General features: G+C 42.7%; 1 protein-coding gene across 1 annotated transcript in view; it reads left to right on the plus strand.

The window, feature by feature from the left end:
* DHX29 (DExH-box helicase 29) overlaps nucleotides 1-22,917 on the plus strand; it is a 51,002-nt gene that overhangs the window by 13,666 nt on the left and 14,419 nt on the right. Inside the window, exons 4-21 of the mRNA XM_018568190.1 lie at nucleotides 612-725; nucleotides 1,200-1,329; nucleotides 1,422-1,555; nucleotides 2,123-2,245; nucleotides 2,381-2,507; nucleotides 3,457-3,627; nucleotides 4,920-5,085; nucleotides 5,705-5,828; nucleotides 8,254-8,856; nucleotides 9,729-9,872; nucleotides 10,996-11,172; nucleotides 14,416-14,556; nucleotides 15,377-15,521; nucleotides 17,856-17,976; nucleotides 19,643-19,727; nucleotides 20,943-21,031; nucleotides 21,141-21,269; nucleotides 22,463-22,538. Coding sequence (XP_018423692.1) covers nucleotides 612-725; nucleotides 1,200-1,329; nucleotides 1,422-1,555; nucleotides 2,123-2,245; nucleotides 2,381-2,507; nucleotides 3,457-3,627; nucleotides 4,920-5,085; nucleotides 5,705-5,828; nucleotides 8,254-8,856; nucleotides 9,729-9,872; nucleotides 10,996-11,172; nucleotides 14,416-14,556; nucleotides 15,377-15,521; nucleotides 17,856-17,976; nucleotides 19,643-19,727; nucleotides 20,943-21,031; nucleotides 21,141-21,269; nucleotides 22,463-22,538 — 2,799 coding nt within the window. The remainder of the gene's footprint in view (nucleotides 1-611; nucleotides 726-1,199; nucleotides 1,330-1,421; nucleotides 1,556-2,122; nucleotides 2,246-2,380; nucleotides 2,508-3,456; nucleotides 3,628-4,919; nucleotides 5,086-5,704; nucleotides 5,829-8,253; nucleotides 8,857-9,728; nucleotides 9,873-10,995; nucleotides 11,173-14,415; nucleotides 14,557-15,376; nucleotides 15,522-17,855; nucleotides 17,977-19,642; nucleotides 19,728-20,942; nucleotides 21,032-21,140; nucleotides 21,270-22,462; nucleotides 22,539-22,917) is intronic.

Raw genomic sequence — 22,917 nt, forward strand, 5'->3', positions numbered from 1 at the left:
ACAATAACATACAAAGCCATCTCCAACTCCGCCCCAAACTACATCACCAACCTCATCTCAAAATATCACCCAAACCACCCTCTTCACCCCTCCCAAGACCTCCTGCTCTCCAGTTCTTTTGTCACCTCCTCCCATGCTTGCCTCCAGGATTTCTCCAGAGTGTCTCCCATCTCTGGAACTCACTACCTCAACCTGTCCACTTCTCTCCTATTCTGTCCACCTTTAGGCGATCCTTGAAAACTCATCTCCTCAGGGAAGCCTATGCCACCCCAATATAATAACTGTCCTTCTATTAAATCATCTCACTCAATTATTTTCTTTTGTATCACTTGCCCCTCCTACTAGATTGTAAGCTCCCATGAGTAGGGCCCTCCTAACCCTCCTGTATTGAAATGGTATTGTTAACTGTACTGTCTCCCTTTTGTAAAGCTCTGTGCGAATTGTTGGCGCTATAAAGGCTGTATTATAATAATAATAATAATAATAATAACTAGCACACACGAGGGTGGCCCCATAGAGCTCTGCATGGCAAAGGAGCCCCCCCTAAAACAGGAGGTCAGGACCAATCACATAAGCAATGTTAATTTTGATTGCGTTCTGTTTATTGACAGGTTGTAATTGATAGTAAATTGGAGAAGAGGATAATTGATTTAATTAACGAGCACAAAATGCTGAATTCGGATAAAGGAATGGTGTCTGGAAGATTGACTTCTAAGAAGTTACAGGTTTGTCATTTGGCTCCAGTGATATTTTACTAGTAATGTTGCTTAATAGCGATGCATGTAGCTCATTTCATGTAGTATTTATCCTGATAGTCTCATCAAGAGATGTATGACAGAAACTTTTCTTTTTAGTTTTGGATAGAGAAGGGAAGGGTTAAAACCCCTCTCAGTTTATTTTTTGCTTCCAATTTCCCATGGGGGTGGATTTCCCTTTACTTCCCGGAGACACAACAGGAAGTGAGAGGAAATCTCCCCAAAGTGAGGGGAATTTCACTGTTAACAAGTTGTCACCGTGGAGCAGCACAGTGGCTTGGTGCTTATGCCTTGCAGCACTGTAATAGTAATAGCTCCAAGAGATGCCTGTGCTGCTCAAAATTAGAGTCTGGTCCACAGAAGAAATGGTGAACTTTTTATTGCATCTTTATTCTGGCCTTGGTGATTGTTCTATAATTAGTGTTGTATTCTTCTTCTCTGCAGGATCTGTATATGGCCTTGCAGGAGTTTAACTTTAAATCAGAACACATAGAGGAAGCAATGACAAACACAGTCCTGTATGGTGGAGACTTGCACTCTGCCCTAGACTGGCTCTGCCTGAACCTGCCAGATGGTAAGTATGAAGTAACCAGCACAGACTGTTCAGTCATCATACCATCATAGTCCATTTTAAGGAAAGTAGTAATCGTTACCTTCCTTCCACAGGTGCTCTGCCGGAGGGCTTCAGTCAGCAGTTTGTAGAGGAAGAGCAGAAGGTTAGAGCAAAGTTTTATCTCCCTCCCCAAGAGCCAGTAAACATTCCCAACTCTGGCAAGTCAGAGGGAGCCTCTGCTGTAAAGGTTAGTGTTTATATTTGACCTTATTCTAAGCTGCAGAAAGCAGCTTTTGCATTGCCATTAACTTGTGTGGGCAGAAAAGCCGTATTGATTTTAAGAAAAACTTTTGGCTATTAGTGGTTGGACAGAACACTGGCGTACTGGTTAGCACTCCTGCCTTGCAGCACTAGGATCCCCGATTCCAATCCATGTGAGGGCACTACCTGCAAGGAGTTTGCTTGCTCTCCTACAAATTCCTGCTGCATGAATCCTAAACTGCATAGTGTGATTGTGGACAAAGAAGAAGCGCTGGGAATTCAGCACCACCCATCCATTTCTTGAAGTTGTTCTGCAATGTGTCTCTGAGTGTAGGCGGCCATCTTGGTAGGGGCAGGGCTTTGCTTCCACATGTCGGAGCCGCCTACCTGATGACCTTTCCTTTCTGTAACCACCTGATTCAGTACTGAATAGCTTCGCTGTCTCTTTCCCTTCTCTGTGAACTTTCTGTCCAGTTCTCAAGCATTAGTAAATATTACTGATTAATATTTCTGTATATAGCAGTTGTATAGTGATTTTGTCTTTTTGATTTAGGCTGGTAGTGAGAAGGATCTGAACATGAAAGAATGGATCCTAAGATATGCTGAGCAAGGAAGTGATGATGAGGAGAGAGAAGGGGAGTCTGAGAAAGATTCAGAGGTAGAAGAGTTTGACCCGGTGAGTTAAACAGACTTCGCTAATGCATCTTTGATTATACAGGGAACTCCAGACTATTTTGAACACGCAGATATAGATCTTCAGAGATATTGTGCTGCTGCTTGGAAAGTATAATTGCTATTCCTTTTCTCACAGAATGAACGATATCTGGAACTAACCGCCAAGCTGTTTGATGCCAAAGAACAGGCTGCGAGCACAAAACAGGACAAAGACAAATCAGGCCAGAAGGAGGCTCAGGAGAAAATCCGGACATATCTGCAAGGTTGGACAGATTCTTTTTATGAATCGTTTTTGGTATATATATATATATAATCACTTAGCTTGTATTGTAAATGTAACTGGGCTTTTTCATTCTTGTTTCTAAGTGAGCGGATCCCAAAGACTGGTAAAGGTTTTACTAAGCCTGTTGTCCAGGCAGACAAGCATGTGACCATGGCAAACATAACAGATGGCTGACTGGTAGGATAGTGGTGTCTGATCACTAGGTTGTCTACCTCACAGGCAGATCTGGCTAACCAGTAGGGAAGTGATTTTCTTGTCGCATGGTTGTCCTTCTCCCAAGCAGAGCTGGATAACCAACAGGGAATTGGTTGCTAGACACATGGCGGTCTCCCTCCCAGGCAGAGATGTATAACCAACAAGGCAGTGGTTTCTGGTCACATGGTTGTCTCCCTCCCAGGCAGTGCTAGATAACCAAAAGGGAATTGGTTGCTGGACACTTGGCTGTCTCCCTCCCAGGCAGAGCTGCATAACCAGTAGGGAAGTGATTTCTTATCGCACGGTTGTCCTCCTCCTAGGCAGAGCTGGATAACCAGTAGGGAAGTGGGTTCTGGTCACCTGGTTGTCTCCGTCCCAGGCAAAGCTGACAGAGAAAGCATAACACCAAAGCACAGTGTTGGACTATTAAAGCAACCCTGTCACTACTGTAAAGAAACACTTGCAGATGCAAACAGTTATAGAAGAGGATTAATACTTACCAGCAGGTGGCATACCCATTCTTCGCTTTGTTGTAGAGCTGCTGCTAATCCATACAGGTGTGTCGGATTGCATGTCCCCCGCTGGGTGCCATGGTTCCTTCCACAGATTACTGTATTTATACATACAGAATCAATCTGTCTATCTCTCTGTCTGGTTATCAACCATCTTATCTGTCTTGATCGTTAATTCTTTCCTTAAACTGTCCAGGAAATCATCTTTTGTCTGTTCCACAGAGATGAAGAACTTGGAGCAGCACCCCATGTTTAATCCTGATGTGAAACTTCCAGAAGTAAAAAATGTAAAAGAGAACAGTGAAAGTACAAAGCCCCCAGCTCCTCCTCCAGAAGATGAGGCTTTAAACTTGAATTTGTTTGAAAGTTCTAATGAGGTAGCAGAAGACAAAGGTGAGGAAGACTTACAAAGGGGTATTGAAGACCAGTCCTTCAACAAATCATATATCAGTATGGTCGATGCTGGAGAGCTAGATTTCTATCTTGCTGTCACCGGGGAGATCTCTGCATATGTGCGGTTGCTGCTGTAAATTGCTAGACTTGTAGAAGGTTTAGAACATAGTTATTGTGCTGCACGGCTAAACAGAAAGCTCAACTTGCATTTGTAATGAGCACATATATGGCTGCTCCCAGGTCTGTGTGCAGTCCAAAATTGTAAGTAAAAATATTGTCTGCAAAGCTTTAATACACTTCTATCAAGTAATTGCCATTACAATGGTCACGATCACAAATGCTAAATAAAAAATAATTTAAATAAAAGCTACAGTTCCCTTTAACACATGTGTTCCCCCATTAAATCCAATTATCTCTATTGGAAAATCTGGACACAGTAAGCCATAGAGTTCTGCTAGTGGGTCATTATTATGAACTGTAGAAAGACACAATGTAATATTCTACAAGGAGCCACATATAGCAGAGTGTCTGATAGTGTCTTACAAAGGCAGGTTCTCTTTTGAGCAGCGATGATAAGGAACACAGACGTAACCTGGGTGGGGGGTCTCTAGCATGTGAACTGAGTAGTGGGAAGTGCATGGAAGCTATGTGTCATTTTTCTTCCTTCAAAGTGAACCTGTTACCTTGCCCTAAATGAGCAAACTATGAGGTTGTCTTAAGTAGGGATGCACCGCTACCAAGTACCGTACTCGGTACAAGTACAGATACTTTTCGAGCAACAAGACTAGACTAGAGAAAAATTCAAATGTTAGGAGGCAGCTGTCATTTTAGGGAGCATACGGAGCTCCTGGGATTTGTACATCTCTGTTCTAATGTATGATTTTGTTTTTATAAATATATATAAGTGATGCACCGATACCAGTTTTGCAAATACAAGTACTGATACTTGCACAGGTACGAGTACTGATACATTTTTGTTTATTGTCATGTGACAGTTTTTCTAAAACAATACAGACTAATGATTTCAGGACAGCGGTGGAGTGCCAGAGCCCGGTCCCAGCTGCAACCGCTGTACTCTGGTAGTTCCCATGAAAATGCCAAGTAGCGGAACTGGTATCTGAAAAGTATCGGTGCATCCCTAGTCTTAAGTATGTTCGAAAGAATATCATTTATTTTTGCTGTGGACAGTAATTCTTCTATCAGGCACATTGGCAGATAAAGCCTGATGTTTGTATCAGGAAATGTGCTTTCTTATCAGGTTTCTCCATTGATCTATCACTGCTGTGTTTCAGCTAAAAAGAGGCTTCCACTTGATGTGAGGAACTTTGATTACACATCTCGCAGCTGGACGGGTAAATCACCGAAGCAGTTTCTGATTGATTGGTGCAGGAAACATTATCCTAAAAGCCCAAATCCTTCCTTTGAAAAGGTACCTGTGGGCAGGTACTGGAGGAGCAGGTAAGTGTCTTTGGGGCTTATTTATAAAAAGCAGAGGAAGGGAAAAAAATGCAAAAATGAAGCTGTTGACATTCATACATCATGAAGACATTCAGCATGTCAGCTGTCAGCCGGCTCAGACTTTTCTCTGAGTCCGATAGATAAAGCTCCAACTTTTACCACCAGTGCATTAAAACATTTCTCTCTCTCTATCTATACCCTGTGTCCTTCAATGAACGGAGAGAAAAAGATTTTACGGTGAGTACCAAAATCCTATTTTTTTTTTTTTTTAGCACCTGGACACAAACAAGCAGTTAAGAGTTCATACAAAATCTCCCGTTTTATAGTCGCACAGACACCCTAATCCAATCACCATGGAATGTGACCAACAACACGATGGACAATCAGCATCTGCCTTGACACATTCCATGATGATTGAACAATGATGTCTGTGCTACCTGTGTGGATATAAATGCTGGGCTTATGTTCCTACCACCCATTAATTAATTAATCAACTGAAGATGTGACTTAGAAAAGCTACAAAATGTCTTTAACATTACAGAACAAGTCTAGTTGAATGTGAGTAATTATTACTGCTATACGATAACCTTCTCGGACATAACAAGCTCTGTCATTTCAGGGTGAAAATTGTGAAATCGAATGAAGACATCACGTCTGTGTGTCCAACAATTGTAACAGAAGACAGTATGCAGGCCCAGCACCTTGCAGCTACATTGGCTCTGTATGAGCTCACCAAAGGCCAGGTGAGAATTTCTGATATACCGTATGCATTGAACTACGTATTGTACTATTATTATTATTACTATTGTAAAGAAATGAAACAAGGTCAGGTCAGGGTTCTGTCTAACCTAAGCTTTCTATATGTTCATGTCATACTTCTGTACCCCAGGCAATTAAAACCTGAAGACTCGGGAAGTGATGAGTTATCTTAATAGATTTCTGCAACACAGTGACTGATTACACTTTTCTGTGTTCCTCCCTAATGGTCAATTAAAATAAAAGCAAATAAAATTATTTTATTCAATTGTTATTTTTTATTTATTCTGAAATTGGTCCAAAATTGCAAGTGTGTGCTCAGCCTAAGGTACACATGAACAGGTCATAAAGGACTGGAGGTTTGCCACAGCTATCCAAATTTGTAATTGTTACATGCTCTTGCCTCTAGTTGTCTCTAACCTTGTCCGCATCTGAGATTTGTATCCCTTTTTATAAGAAAAATTTTAGAATTACAATCATTTTTTAAAAGACAATTTTATTAAGCTGTGCAATAGAAAAGAGTAAAGAGAGAACTTACAATAAAACTTTGAAACGTCCTGACACAGTGTTGCAAACAGAGAAACAGACATTACATAGCAACCTTAATTAGAGAGGAATTCATTAGAAAACATAGGAAGGAGCGGAAGATCCATTTACGTGGATACATCACTAGTGTGTTGGGGGTGGGGGTGGGGGCAGCGTGAGGGGGAGGAGATCCAGGTTCCCAGATCATATTGAACTGTTTCATGGTCCCTTTAGACTCGTATGTGAGTTTGTAGAGAGGCAGATTGCTATTATTCAAGTAAATCCATTATACCAGGAGGGAGGTGATGTCTGTTTTCACCTAAGGAGAACGAGCTTCCTAGCATAGAATAGTAGGTATCCAGGAAGCTTTTTAGTGCCTGTGAAGAGCGGCAGATCTTCCAATAGGCCAAGCAAACACATTGCGGGGTTACAAATATTGGGTGGTGCCATCTGACATTCCATGTAGGCAGTAACCTTGGACCAAAAGTACAGATACAGTCAAATGACTACATAGCATGGAGGCAGTCCACCGTAGCCTCACAACCAGTATAATTATGTGTACAAAATACGAAGTCATAATACAAATCGGCTTTCTACATTTTAGATCACATAAGGAAGATGTAGAAGTTTCAAATCCCAGAATACTGCAGCGGTTTCATAGATAGGTCAGAGATCTCATTGGAATTGTACCAGTGTCTGAATCATCTTGAACCCACGTTGATTCATTTGCTCCTACTGCAGGTGGAAACCATTTAACCCACTATTGAGTTTTTGGGCTTTGAAGGAAAAACCAGAAAGTCGTACAAAGACAATTGGGTAAAAAAAAGTGAGTTCTGGTCAGATGTAGATTTAGGAGTTTAGAAATATATGACAGCCTACAGCCACTCCACCCTGAATTGTGCACAATCTCGTCTGATCTCGGAAGCTAAGCAGGATCGGCATGGTTAGTACTTGGATGGGAAAACTGTATGACAACTAGAGGTGTATCAAAATGAACATTTTAAAAACGAAACCGACATTTTAAAAAATGTTGGGACGAAAATGTTGTTTTTCTAACTTTTTTCAAATTTTTTTAAAGATTTTATTTTTATGTATTTTTTTAAATAAACTTTTCATGTTTTATATTTGATTTTTATTAAATATTTTTTACTTTACTTTTAGGTGCTTCAGGGAAATATTAGGGATCTAAACAGACCCCTAATTTTTCCCTTTTAAAATAGAAAAAGAGATTAAGGACACAAAGTCCTCAATCTCTTTTTCTGTGTCCCCTGTTATCAATGAACAGGAATCCTCTATGCTGAGTGTTCCTGTTCATTCATAACATGAGGACAGAGTATGTTTACTATAACCACAATTATGAATGAACAGGAGGTGATGTAGATCACTTCCCATTCATTCATAATTGGGGACACACTAAACATACTCTGTCCTCAATTCTTTACAAAGACTCAGCGATCACTGAGTGTTTGTACCGCTCTCCTTCCTGACAGCTGTCAAAGGAGGCTGAGCGAGCGTGTGTGGGCAAGAGAGCTCAGCCTCCTGTGACAGCAATGACAGCTGTCTCTGCCCACACCGCCGCTCTCCCGATCTGTGACAGGAGGCTGAGTGGTTCGGGGAGGAGAGACGCCTGCCGCTCACTGCGCTCTCCTCCCGCAGCGCTCGGCCGCCTGTGACACTTTCTCTCCTCCCCGCTGGGACATAGAGCAGCGCCCAGCGTGGATGCACCACTGTATCGCCAGACAAATTGTACTTTTGGCATTTAGCCAAAAGTGCCATTTTCGTCCGATATGTTTCGGTGGCCGATATATCTGTGCATCCGTAATGACAACACTTTAAAGACTGAGCCACAGTTATCATGAATGTCTGTTCTTTCTTTTATGTCTATAGTCTGTTCATCAGCTGCTGCCTCAAACGTACAGAGATGTTTGGCTGGAGTGGAGTGATGCCGAGAAGAGCAAAGAGGAAAAGAACAAAACGGAATCCAACAAACCCAGGGACCAGTTTATTACCAGATTACTGAATAAGTTGAAAATACAACAGCAGCTCAACAAGCCTGAGAAGGAATGTAAGGTTTCTGAAGACCCAGAAGACTCCTGGGAAAACTTGGCTGGAGATGAGGAACTGGAGCAGAACACATCAGCTCCGGTGGAAAAGGAAAATTTAGAACCAGTGAGAAACATTTTCAGTAAGTGCCGCGATTCAGCGAAGTACAAAAGGCTGTTGACTGAGCGGAAACAGCTGCCAGTGTTCGCACACAGAAACCTCATCCTGGAGACACTTAACAGGCATCGTGTTATAGTGGTGGCCGGAGAGACCGGCAGTGGCAAGAGCACCCAGGTTCCTCAGTTCTTGCTGGATGATCTACTTCTGAACAAATGGGCCTCAGGGAAATGTAACATTGTGTGCACACAGCCCCGAAGGATATCCGCCATGAGTTTGGCTACACGTGTGTGTGAGGAGCTGGGATGCGAGTCTGGACCTGGAGGAAGGGTAAGAATGCTACAATAATGAGGATCCTGTTATCAGGCATTGACCTTCTAAGTGTGAATGAATGGATTTAAAGGGTTAGTCCACCCAAAAACCAATCTTTTAGTTGTATATTATAGACCATTTAACTACGTTACAGACTCGTATATCTGAAGGACTACAGGATTAAATTCCCTACAAACGCCCTTCTCCTCTCCTCATCTCCATTAGACAGGGAGGAGGGGTTCTGTAGTTCACAAAAGATAGCTTGAAAAGCTGATAACATGGCTTGAGATTATAATTCAGTGCACAGGAAGTTACAAAGACACCGGAATTCTGGCCAGATCAACAAATATTTTTCTGTGCTTGCAGAAAATGAAACCACCAAATCTAAGGACTGATAAGCTGGAATATTTTACAATCTTGTTTTGGAGTTTAGATTTACTTGAAGCCAGAACCTCCTAATCTCTGTGTGTGTGTGTGTGTGTGTGTGTGTGTATGTATGTGTATGTATGTATGTATGTATGTATGTATGTGTGTGTGTGTATATGTGTATATATATAATATTATATACAGTATATTTGGCTTCAGTGGCCAAACTTCCTGCCGACTTACTTAACAAACACACCCTCCAGAATCTCAAACACCATGCCCACTGTGGAGGGGCGTTGCTTCAAAACTACTCTGCCATAGCAGCTGGTGCCTGCCAGCTTCATTTAGAGACACACTCCCTGCTATAGAGAAGAGGGAGTTAAAAGAGACTGCGATCATGTGACCGCCGAATTAAGCATAAAAGGGTGAATAATCCTTTTTTTACACGTGCATGTTGATTGTATGGTTTACCTTTTTGTTAAAATCCTCAAACCATTTCTGAATGTGCCTGTTTTTGCTCCCAGAATTCCTTGTGTGGCTATCAGATCCGGATGGAGTCTAGGACAGGGGAGTACACCAGACTGCTGTACTGTACCACCGGAATCTTACTTCGCAAGTTACAGGAAGACAGCTTGTTAAAGAACATAACACATGTCATTGTGGATGAGGTGAGTAGACGGACATATCTACTGTTCAGGACAGCTGGGTAAATGTAGGTTCATTTGTTAAAATAAAAGCACACATACCTGGGAAAAATTGAACATTCTTGCGGAAAATTTGTTTCGTTTTTGGAATATACTGAAGAGTGACAGAAGTCCTTCTTTTTTTTTTTTTTTTAGCTGAAGCGTAATCTTTTCTTTCCAAGTTGAATGTAATATCAGGAAAATATTGCATTACGGCTACTAGATGGAGCTGATCAGCACAGGAAAAAAGTGTTTTTTTGAATAAGAAATAGGTATTTATTTCCTGTTCTCAGATCCATCTAGTGACCATAATGCAATATATTCTGATATTACATTCAACCTGAAAACTAGGGATGCACAGATCCCAAGTACTGATACTTTTCCAGCTCCAAGACTAGACTACAGAAACATTTTAAAGTTAGGAGGCAGCTGTCATTTTTAGGGAACATTGGCTACAGGGCTGCTGGGATTTGTGCATCCCTGTTTTAATGTATGATTTGTTATATATTAGGGATGCGCGAATACCATTTTTTTCCAGACCAAATACAAGTACCGATACCTGTCCAGTTACTCACAGATTATGATTTCAGGACTGTGGTGGAGCGCCAGAGCCAGGTCCCAGCTGCAACCGCTGCAACCCTGATCTCGTGAAGTTCTCGTGAAAATGCCAAGTATCGGCACTGGTATCTGTGCATCCCTACTGCAAACAAAATATACTAGTAACATTAGTTTTTGCCTCCATTCACACAGAACGAATGTACATGTGATTTTTGCAGTAAGATTGGCTCTGCGAACTGTTTTTAAATATACCCCAAAGTCTCTGTTACCTTCCTCTAACCCTATGTAGGTGCTTTTGTTACTCCCCAAGCAGCCCAGTAATCCTGACTGGCACACACCAGACTGTTGAGATATAATACAAGTCAGAGACTTCACTTGCCCAATGTGAAAACCTTTTCAGATTCATAAGATAAAGTCTTCCTCTTTAGAACCTTCTATTTTAATTTTGCCGTTAAATGTCTTCCCTTCTTTATAAATCTCTATAGAAGCCATTCATGAGAAGGTCATGTGATTGACAAACAGTTCCTGATGTGTATCTATCTGTTTACAGGTACATGAGAGGACGGTGCAGTCAGACTTCCTGCTTATCATTCTGCGGGAGATCCTTCACAAGCGTTCAGACCTGCACCTCGTTCTTATGAGTGCCACTGTCGACAGTGACAAGTTTTCAAGCTACTTTTCACACTGTCCCATCATCAGGATTTCAGGGAGGACCTACCCTGTTGAGGTGAGTTCTTTAAAAAAAAAAACCCCTGTAAGGAATAACTACAGACAGAAAATTGTTATATGGTTGCTTCACCTCACTGCTCATTTGCTTCCACATAAGTTGTCTACTAAAGCTGTGGGAAGTTGTCCCTTGACAAATGGTGTACTAGCCTAGCACTACAGGAGGAGGCAGAGATGAGACCAGTCACCCTGCACTGGCAGAGAGTGCAGCATTGACTGGTCTTTATTACAGTAAGCTCCTGCACATGTCAGGCTTGAAACCGAAAATGTTTTTTATTTTAACTTTTTTCAAATTTATTTTTTAACATTTTTATTTATTTTTTTATAAACTTTTTTTATTTTTTTAATATTTTCATTTATTCATTTTTATTAAATAATTTTATTTTTTACTTTTAGGGCTTTCGGTGAAATATTAGGGGTCTAAACAGACCCCTGATATTTCCATAATTAAAATAGAAAAAGAGATTGAGGACACAGAGTCCTCAATCTCTTTTTCTGCAGCCCCTGTTATCAATGAACAGGAATCCTCTATACTGAGTGTTCCTGTTCATTCATAACTTGAGAACATAGTGTGTTTAGTATAACTACAACTATGAATGAACAGAAGGTGATTATAGATCACTTCCCATTCATTCATAATTGAGGATATAGTAACCATACTCTGTCCTCTATCTACAAACACTCAGCGATCACTGAGTGTTTGTACCTACTCTCCCTCCTGACAGCTGTCACAGGAGGCTGAGCGGGCGGAGCTCAGCCTCCTGTGACAGAACTGCAAGCTGTCTCCGCCGCACACCGCTCTCACGATCTGTGACAGGAGGCTGAGTGGTGCGGGGAGGAGAGACGCCTGCCGCTCACTGCGCTCTCCTCCTGCAGCTCTCGGCCGCCTGTGACAGTTTCTCTCCTCCCCGCTGAGACACATCAGCGCCCAGCGGGGAGGAGAGAAAGAATGGATGCACCGCTGTATCGGCCAGAAAATGGCACTTTCGGCATTATGCCAAAAGTGCCATTTTCAGCCGATATGCTTCGGTGGCTGGTATATCGGTGCATCCCTACCTTTTGATCAATTTAAATTATTATTTTTATTACAAACTGTAATTGTTTCTGACATGGTACTTCTTTCTCTATGCACTGTGAGTGCAAAGAGAGAGAGAGTGGGTTCCATCTGCAGGCGGCAGAAAGCAAACCTCCACTCTGCATGTGATCAACATAATTGTCTTAGAGAGTAGGCCACCAGCACGCCAAAATCTTCATCATCAAAACGCCATTACTGATGCCAGTCGATCATGAAATCACTGGAAAAGAGAGACTTTTTAGGACCATGCAGGGTCCAAAATGTTGCTTTTTCCTATGATTACAGGATTTACCAAAGTCATTAAAGGCGTTTTGGTGTGCTGGTGACTTACCCCCTATGTTATACTTAGTGGCGTCATCGGCCTGTCACTACAGCACCTACCGAGAGACAACAGGGGATAGACCAGTTAGGTGTGCGATGGGATATCTGCATTGAACGTGATTGGCTGTCGCAGTGATCACATGATCAGGAACTATACCTGTTAGTTCCCGGTTGTTAGTCTAAGTGTCCTGCGCTGATTCACAGGTAAAGCGTAGCATGTTTCCTCAGCATTGAGACTGTGCCTGAGAATGCTAATGTGTTGTCTGTGGTCATCTAATGGTTATTTTCATGGTACATAGCTACATAGTCAGGTTAAAAAAAAAGACAAATCAAGTCCATCGAGTTCAACCTATAGTTAGGTGAAAATAAATGAGAAAAAAACTTCCATGAACTGAACCTTATGGCCACAGCTGATCCAGAGGAAGGAAAATAAACCTATAAAGCACGGTTCAATTTGAAGTGAAAAAAAATCCTTCCTGATCTCATAATGCAATCGGATATTCCCTGGATCAACAATCTCTGGTGTTTTTTTTTTTTTTTACTGATTATAGGATGTTAAAATCGAGTTCAACCTATAGTTAGGTGAAAATAAATGAGAAAAAAACTTCCATGAACTGAACCTTATGGCCACAGCTGATCCAGAGGAAGGAAAATAAACCTATAAAGCACGGTTCAATTTGAAGTGAAAAAAAATCCTTCCTGATCTCATAATGCAATCGGATATTCCCTGGATCAACAATCTCTGGTGTTTTTTTTTTTTTTTTACTGATTATAGGATGTTAAAATGTTATTATCCAGTTATATTCTGTGCATTTTAGAATGCATCCAGGTATTTTTTTTTTCTTCAAATGGTTAACTGAGCTGGCTTGTACTAGTTTCTGAGGAAGCTTCTTCCACATTTTCACAGCTCTTATTTTAATTTGTTTTTTAAAGCCCACGGTGGGTGAGGAAAGACTAAACACCATAGTGAAGAAAAAAAAGTGCATGTGAACAAACACAAAAAATGCATGTATGTCAACTGGTCCCGCTCCTGAAAAGTGAGAAAAATAAAGACGTGCCGATGTGCAAGAGAATGGCTATCCCTTGTAGCCCGGTATAAATATTGCCCTTGGTCTAAGCCAAAAGGCTTAGCCCAAGAGTTGTAGTGCAGAGAAAGCTGTGGTGTCATGGCGTGAGTGCCTTTCACACAGTGGGGTCCCGAAGCCATAGTGCTACTTGAGCACCCCCAGGGCACCACTCCCGAGGGGGTTGACGCAGCGGGTTCCATGCCTTCCAAGCCTATTACCAGACCAGGTAGTTCCATTAAAATCAGGCGGCACTGGGACCCTCCAGACCCTGGACCAAAGGAAGTACTCCTGACCCGCACTCTTACGTGAGTGGATGCTCAATTCAATTTCCTTAACCCTGGCCAGGACCCTTTGGGACCCCATCAACTGGGGCAGGGTACTCTGCAGCTAGCCATTCTTACCATAAGATCGGAACAGCGGCATATTTTCCCTTCTGAACAATGATAAGATACTACACTTGATCTTAGCCAAGACATTTTCACAGCTCTTACTAGGAAGAACCCTTTCTGTATGTGAATGTTAAACCTCTTTTCCTCCAGACGCAAAAAGTGCCCCCTTGTCTTTTGCAATGATCTTATTGTGAATAATTTTGCACCAAGTTCACTATACGGAACCATTTATGTATTTATACCTGTGACCATGGCCCCCCCCTTAATCACCTCTTCTCCAGAGAAAACAAATTCAGGTCAGCTAATCTTTCCTCATATCTGAGCTCCTCCACTGCTTATTAGTAGATATGGTAGAGTGTGAACTGTGATACTGAGCTGTTATGTCTGTTCAGGTGTTCCATTTGGAGGATACTGTTGAAGAAACAGGATTTGTACTGGAGCAGGACTCTGAGTATTGCCAGAAATTCCTTGAGGATGAGGAAGAAATTACTCTTACTGTATCAAGCAAAGGAGGAGGCAGCAAGAAATATCAGGTAATGTGCAGAGCTGCAGCCAGCTCATGTCCTTATATATCCTTGGTTCTCAACTGGTGGGTCGCAACCCCATATTCAGTGGGTCACCACATGCCTTCTACTGCTCTACGTTAGAGGCTCCTCAGCCCCCGCCCCAGTGCAGTACTGTCAGTTTTTGTGCCGAGCAGCCATTCAAAATATGCTCCCCGGCGCCAAGTGTCAGCTTGAGGTGGGGCGGCCTCAGGGTATGGAGGCGAGGGAACTCCATCCATCCATATGTGCATTGCTTTCAGCTCCCTCATGTGCCCTGTAGAGGTGCCTGGATTGGAGTGACGTCACATTCTGGCTGAAGGAGTTACTGCCATCAGATCACCTTGTATGACACTTCCACATTCCCAAGGACAATAAATCTGGACACAATGCTTTATTTACTGTTATTGGACTTTTCTACATTTCAGGAGTGAAATGAAAGTCAAGCCAAAATATGTCTACTTTATTTGAATAGAGTAAGGAGGACTTAGAGCTTCTGGGTATTTCTATATTCAATTTGTTCATTATGCCTTTCTGACAACAGAATTTATTTTAATAATAATATTATATGGTGGGTCTGCTATAATCATCATATTGTATTATAAACATAGTGTGTGCACTTGTTGCAGGAAAGTTAGATTGACACTTTTTTTAAAAATACAGGTTTGATGATGTGAAGGGTTAAACGTTCTCATGTTCTCTATAATCAGTGTACAATACACATTAGTAATACAGGTTGTGCACCTTAAATGACATGATGGGATTTGAACAATGATTGCTTGTATGACATATAATGTGATTCCCATTGCAGGAGTTCATTCCTGTGCAGTCAGGTTCTGGGATGGAAGGGAACCCGAGTTATCAGAAGTATAGCGCCCGCACTCGTCATGCTGTGTTGTATATGAATCCTAACAGAATAAACCTGGACCTGATTCTGGAGTTGCTGGTCTTTTTGGGTATGTTACTACTTTGTTTCATTCCATACAAATAAAATCTCTTTATGCATGTTGCATAAAATGTTACACAAGTCTCTATAGTATGTCCCCTTTTAAAAGAATCTTGTACTTAGAACAGGGCTGAACACATTTTAGGAGCCAGGTAGCCAACGGACCTTAACCTCCTTGGCGGAATTCCAGAGTGTGGCTCGGGGTTAATTTTCAGTACCATAAGCGGTAACCCCGAGCCACACTCGGGATTACAACGTAGCGTCTCTTACCTTGTCCACGATCCCCGCTGTGTCCTCCGGCCGATGCCGGCTTCCGGGTTCCGTCCCTTGCGAGCGTCCATATCGCAGGGGGGCGGAACCGGTGGGAATTTTAAAAGTAAAACAAAAAGGAAAAAAATAAATAAAATAATCAGACCGCCAGGGAGGTTAAAATGTACAACTGGCACCTAATATTTGAGGTTTTCTCTAGTTGTGGCCAATGGAGCTGGCTGCTTTTTTTTTTTTTTTTTTTTTTTTTTAAGAACTTTATGAAAATTCACAAGTGACATTTCATTAAGTTCTATGGGCACAGCAAGGTGCAGTTGTACCATGTCAGGTCTTGCTTCACCGAAAACAAAGTATTGTATGCAGTACTTGCTTTTTTTTAATGCACACCACTGCAATGCTCATGCGTTTCGGTGGTGTGAGCTGAAGCAAATTGCCTTGTCTTGTGACTGCACTGCCCCAACGCATCAGGTGTGAACCCACCCTTAGAATGCACATCTGCTGCAGTTGCTGAACTCTACTTTTGCAAATACACATTTTCTGGCTGCTCTTTGACTGACCTGGAATAAGTTCAGTGAAGGAATTCTCTGTTTGCCTTGACTTCACTGGATGCATGCTTGTTCCAAGTCATTGGACCAAATAAACTTTACATGGCGCAGTGCCCTGCAATGCTTCATGTATTTTTGTGCGCACCAACGTGTGCATAGTGCCTTTATAAACAGTGGTCTCTCATGGGGGTTGAGGGAGGAAGGTGGGAGGAGGCAACTGCTCCAGGCTAAGTCTCCCTCTGCTAGACATCTGTACAGATGCTTTTCAGGCGGCATTAGCCCGATGTGCAGATCTGCACCGAGTCAGAACAGGCGTAGATCTGTAGCTAATATCTTTGTTGTATTGTAGTGCAGATGTTAGTTTATAGGACATAGAAACTTTGTCATCTTCCTGGTTTTGGTGCACATATGATTTGGTACATGTTAAGTGTACATCACATGTGTGTCCAAAAAAATGTTGAAAAAACAATAGTTTATTGGGCCCTGAGACTTCAAGCAGCATTCAAAATTCTAGTTGCCCTCTTCCCCTTAACCTTGCATAACTGTTTGCATAACTGTTTAGTTTAGGGGAAAGATATAAGGTGAAAATACAGTACATTCCTTATTTTTCACTTCCGCAGTCTCATGTCTGCCGTAGGACATGGTGGTGGGAAGGCAAGCCCCTATGTGACAGCATTTGGAGGAGACAGGTTCTCTTTATGGAGAAATCAGGGACCTATTAGACCTCTGATGTCTCTCCTGCCCTCCAGTAGAGACCATGAAGCACAGGAATGTGCTTGATAGTCTGTTTACCCAGCACTTCAGTCGGCTTCTGACAGCTCAAGTAGGAAGCGCAGAGTGATCACTGAGCAGATCGGGGAACAGAACTTCCTGGTCTGCTTCTGCTCTCTATTCTGACACTTTGCCGTGGTCCCGGGCTCCTCAGAGGAGCAAGAGACACCAAAGACCAAGGCGAAAAGGGGGCGGGAAGCACAATCGTGCCTAATACAAGTGGTCTGTATGGCTGTATAGCTGCCCAGATCACTTGTTGTTGTAGCAGCCGGCCCTGCCTGATGTCATTGGTTGTCAGGATGCCAGCGGTCCTAGCAACCAATGACTGAAGCAGAGGAGGGGCCTGCTCTGGGTTATGGCTGGCAGTGGAAACACCAGCCTCGGAGGCCGGTGTATCCACTGTCAGCCAGCCATAAACCAGCGCAGGTCAGCAATCGCGGTCCAGACAGAACTGCCACTTGATCCGCCATTTAGTGACCCGTGGTCTAGATGATGCTCAATATTCTCCAGCCCGGAACTGAGGCTGGCTCCTTCTAACTTGCTGCAGATTGTAATGCAAACTGAGTGAAGCTCACAGTGTGCAGTGAAATCAGAGTAAGCTATTTCAGTGCAAGAGAATAGCCGGTACAACTATGCAAGACTTTAAGCTTAGCCTTGCGGCAGGTGCAGCGGGTCATTGTACCATGTGCTTGTTTTCCTCTTACTGAATCAATCTGCAGATTTAACATCTTTTCTTTGATCTTATTTCTTCTCCTCACCAGACAGAAGCCCCCAGTACAGGAATGTAGAAGGAGCTGTGCTAATCTTCTTACCTGGCCTGGCTGATATACAACAGCTTTATGACCTTTTGTCTGTGGACAAGAGATTCAATGACCGGAGGAGGTAATGACTAGCAGGAATGTGATTTACACATGAGTATATGGACAGACTGGTTTCAATGGTAATAATAAAAATCTATTCTCCTCTGAACTAAATCCGCCCTTATATGCTTTATTCAAGCCCGAGCACAGAATAGTGCTTTCACTTTTTATTTATGTATTACAGGTATGTGTATAGTGCCGACATTTTACGCAGCGCTTTACATACTGCACATTCACATCAGTCTAGCATGTTACTGTGTAATCACATCTAGACCAATCAGCAAGAAAAAGACACCTGTTGTAAGAAAATATGGAGGCTGTCATTGCAACTTTTAACAATTGCCACACTGTTATGCTGTATCAGTGTCTTCGGTACTTTTGAGTTGCTAACAGTGAAGGAGTACACATATTAGCAGTTTTCAATTGCAGCATGATTGTTCCAGGTCAATGGTTTTGTAGCCAGAAACCGCCAGGCAAGTAGCATTCTTAGAAGCATGTCAGCAGTGGCAGCTCCTGTATTTCTCTCACTACAGGTTTCCCTTATGCCCCCCCTCACCCAAGCCCCTCTAACTCAGTGCTTCTTAAAGTGTGGGTCGCGACCCCATATGGGGTCCCACAAGTGAACAGGGGGGTCGCAATCCGAGTACCCGGCCAGGACCTCCATCAGGGGGGTATGGCCGCTACTTGTGTGAGGGGCCCAGGCGGCCGAGGAGGTCTGGGCACCAAGCTAGATTGTTTTTATTTCAGTTTAATGTATAATTTGCAGTGTAGTGTAGTTTTTAAGGTCGCAGCCCCCCCTGTGCACTTGGTACCTTTCTGAGCACGTGTGCGCATGAAGGTTTTTCTTTTTTTTTACATTGACTGAACTTTCTTTAACCCAGCAGCAGTGGAGCACAGCTGCTGGACGTAAAGGTAAGGAGGGGGAGGGGGCTTAGTAGTACTGACTGCCCGACGCTGGGGGGGGGTAATCTAACTGATCACTGGCAATAAAAAATATCTAAATGCCCCTAAAGCCATGGTCATGTGGCACGCCAGCCCCGAGTCCTCTCCCCTCTTCTATTGCAGGAGGAGGGGTTCTTATTTGGGTGTCCATGCCACTGCCTGGATGATGTGGGCACTTTCTATTGGCTGTCCAATGGTGGGGTCCTCTCAAAATGTAGAAAGTAGGGAGACGTCAGCATGCAAGGACTGTCGGGAACTAGGTGGCATGGGCATATCTGCATCGCTGGATTAGCAGTCTCCGGCGCTCAGAAACAGCGCTAATGAGGGACTTGGAAGTAGGTGAGTATAACTTGCTTCACAATGTAAGAAAAAAAAAATGTGCAGTATGGGTTAGAGGGAGGTGGGGGGTTGATATTTGCCTGGAGATGTGTTTTAAAGCAATCCTGCACCTACTCTGTTTGCTGCTCCTCCATCAATAGTGACAGAAGAAAACACCTGGTATTTCTGGGTATGGAGGAGTACGTGACTTAGTCCTCTTCTCATCAGTCAGCTTTGGTGATTAGGCATGCAAATGGAGATAGGGTCCTGAGCCCTTAGTATTTTTTTTCCCTCTGAATGTTAGTGGAAGTCTTAATTTCCAGATTCTACTGCTTCCTTATTATGGAACACAGACTTGTGTAATACAAGAAGACTTCAGATAACGGTTTCCATTACAGAGAGTCACCGTTTTCTGTTGCTTGTTTCAGGTACAAGCTGATAGCCCTTCATTCCATCCTCTCCAGCCAGGACCAGGCTGAAGCCTTTATACTGCCGCCAGCTGGAACCAGAAAGGTGGGGCTGAAACTGAATGTGTCATGCAAAATATATTTTGATAAAATATTATTGTACAAGGGCTGACATAGTGACCACATGATCGGGAAGCACTGCTTCTTGATTTTAATGGTGACTGACAATTCCACTGAAATTTGGGTTTGACAGCTAGCAGTGCCAGGAGGTACCTGAAGGGTGGAGGGGGGGTATTAATGTATCCTCAAAACGGCATTATGCAGGAGAATGTTAATATATAGATTACAGGTGAGAAGTTCCTGCAGAATGATGGGGAGAAGTGCAGCGTGGGCAGGTGATGCCGATGACAGCTAATCAACGGGAGAACACTTCTTTTCTATTCCGTACAATCAGTCATTCCTACTGTCAGCCATTAAGCATCTGACTGGTCCATAGCTATGAAATTGTCACCTCATCCTGTAAGAAATGGGTGATATTTATCTCATGGCTGTTGGCAGGATAATTGGTAGGGGTCATTGGTAGGATAGTTGTGACTTCTAGCCTTGAAGTTCACTAATCCTTTACATTTTCTGTATTTGAAATGTCATAAATCCAAATGATACAAGATTTCCTGCAGATGGCACTGCAGGAACACTCTTCAATGGCAGCTAATGGCTCCGGTAAAATTCAGGAGATGCTAGAATAATGGTGGTCAACTTTCTTGATATTGGGGGCCTTAAGTGCAGCCACTGACATCACCAAAGGGCTGTACATAATCAGTTAATGTAATACTAAAGAAAGCTGTTATAGACTGCTGAATTGCAACAGGAGATGGTCAGAGACTAGGGGCATGCTACAAGAGATGATCAGAGACTGAAGAGATTCTATAAGAGATGGTTAGAGAGTAAAAGGATTCTATAAGAGATGAAGGCTGCTGTAAGAAGATGGCAAGCTACTGACTTGTTTAATGTAATATATCTGTCAGGGCTTCTGTCTATAGGGGCCCCAAGAGCTGCACAATACGTTCCAAAGGGCTGTAGATTGGGCACCAGGGTGCTAGAGAGTTGACAAGTTAAAACGTATAGGGGTCACAGACGCACATGGATTTCTTCCCACAATGTAAGGGCCCTTTATTTCTGATTTGTATGACATGCTTGGTGATACATGTAAGCTGGAATTTGTGGAGGTTTATAAAACAGAAGCAAATATAACTTGCATTTACTTGGTAGACATGAGAGATCCTACAGATGCCCCAAACCTAATATCTGTTCTTGATTACAGATTGTACTGGCAACAAACATTGCTGAGACCGGTATCACAATCCCTGACGTGGTGTTTGTCGTAGATGCTGGAAAAACGAAAGAAAACAGGTGTCATCTCTACCCCGGAAATGCGTTTTGGTGTAATACATCTAATTTAAATGTGCATATTACGTTCATGTCAGGATTGTAATTGCTGCTTGTTTCTTTTCCCTATCAGGTATCATGAGAGCAGTCAGATGAGCTCCCTAGTAGAGACTTTCATAAGTAAAGCCAGCGCACTGCAGCGGCAGGGAAGAGCTGGCCGGGTCATGGAAGGATTCTGCTTCCGACTTTATACCAAAGAGAGGTAAGCAGCTTGTCCTGGACCAACTGCAGTTATGGAGTAAGAGAATTTCTCAAAGGCCCCTTTCATGTGTGTGTTGTCTGTTCCGGGCAGCAGGAGATTTGGAGTGGAATGGAATGTTTGTCACTTTTGTGGCATCTGTGTCCGTTCAGTTTTTTCATCCATCTTGGGATAAAGGAAAAAACTGAGCTTAGCGGACTCATGTTAGGCGGATGTTAATGGAAATCCTTTTACCTCTAGTCCATCGCATTGAGGTTTGAAAACAGAAAAGGATGCAAATCTTTGCATTTATTTTTCAGATCTAGATGGGCTCAGAGGTGTTCGGATGTAAATGTAATTATCTGTTTACATCTGCCCGCCCATAGATCCACAAGAGAAACTGACAGGCCACATGAAAGGGGCCCTAGGATTTGTATTCATGGGTACTCTGTGTCTGTTCTGCATCAGACCACAGATTACAACTGTAGATAGTTGTTTTATTGAACCCTGCGAGAAAAGAATTAAAGTATCAGGATCATTCACAATGAATACTAAGCTGAAGGTTCTGTTTATTTCTGTTAATTGTAAATGTGTGAAGCTCAGTGCCAGGATAAAATATTCTTTTAGTTAGTTGGATAGAATTGGGAGGGGGTTAAAACCTTCCGTCAGCCTGCATGTAATCCTACATCGGAATAGATGATTGTCCCTGGACGTATCTATCCTGCATCCACCACATGTAAAAACATAAAAACACAGAGTGCCCCTTTCATGTGTAGAACATTTATTAAAGTTACAATCATCTATCCCGAACCGCATGTAATCGAACCCTCCAGCAATGCTACCGATCCCGCAAAGCCTCCTCTCTAAGAGGTTTCCCTGGGGGCACACTCGCCTCCTCCATGTACAGTGCAGGGTTAATAGCTCTACAAGTGATGATGCTGTGGGACCCCCAACAGCCTGGAGTGTCATGAAGAAGAGGAGAGCACTGCAGCCTGCTGGAGTGGAGGTAAGATAAGTAATATCTCCTATTCTTGTACCCCATAGACCTAACAATCATTTAACCCTTGAAGTGCAGGGGGTCTAACTGCAAGGGGCTTTTTTAATCTTGTGCCTGGAGTTAGGCTTTAATCCCCATTGTGAATTTCTCCTGGTTTGATGATTCTAGCTGTTTGGTGCAGTTTATGTTTTCATTCCTTATTTTTGTATCTTGGTTGTAGATTTCACAGTTTCATGGACTATTCTGTGCCAGAAATATTGCGCGTGCCATTAGAAGAGCTGTGCTTACACATTATGGTGAGATTTGTTAAAAATGGATTGGAAACTTTATTTTTCCCTCCCAGTTGGTGGTCAGTGGAAAACAGTGTTTCAGTATATGAAGCAGAACCTGTCGTCCTGTTGGAGTCCAAAAATGATGAAGCAGCTCCGAATAGATGATAACATCTCAGCACCTGTCACAGCACACAATTAGAAATGTTTTCTTCAGTTTTATATAAATGTGAAAACCTTCTCTCCTTATTAATTGTAATAGGTGTGAAATGAAATTGAGGGTACACGTGTCAGAGTTTAAGTTCCTGTTTATGTAATAGACTCATCATTAAGGCCCCGTTCACATTGAGCGATTTATCGCTGGGTAATTCCCGCGATATCGCGGCTATTTACCGCGCGATATCGC

Source organism: Nanorana parkeri, unplaced genomic scaffold, assembly GCF_000935625.1.
Source record: "Nanorana parkeri isolate BGI_ZX_2015 unplaced genomic scaffold, ASM93562v1 scaffold1152, whole genome shotgun sequence".
Classification (NCBI taxonomy): domain Eukaryota; kingdom Metazoa; phylum Chordata; class Amphibia; order Anura; family Dicroglossidae; genus Nanorana; species Nanorana parkeri.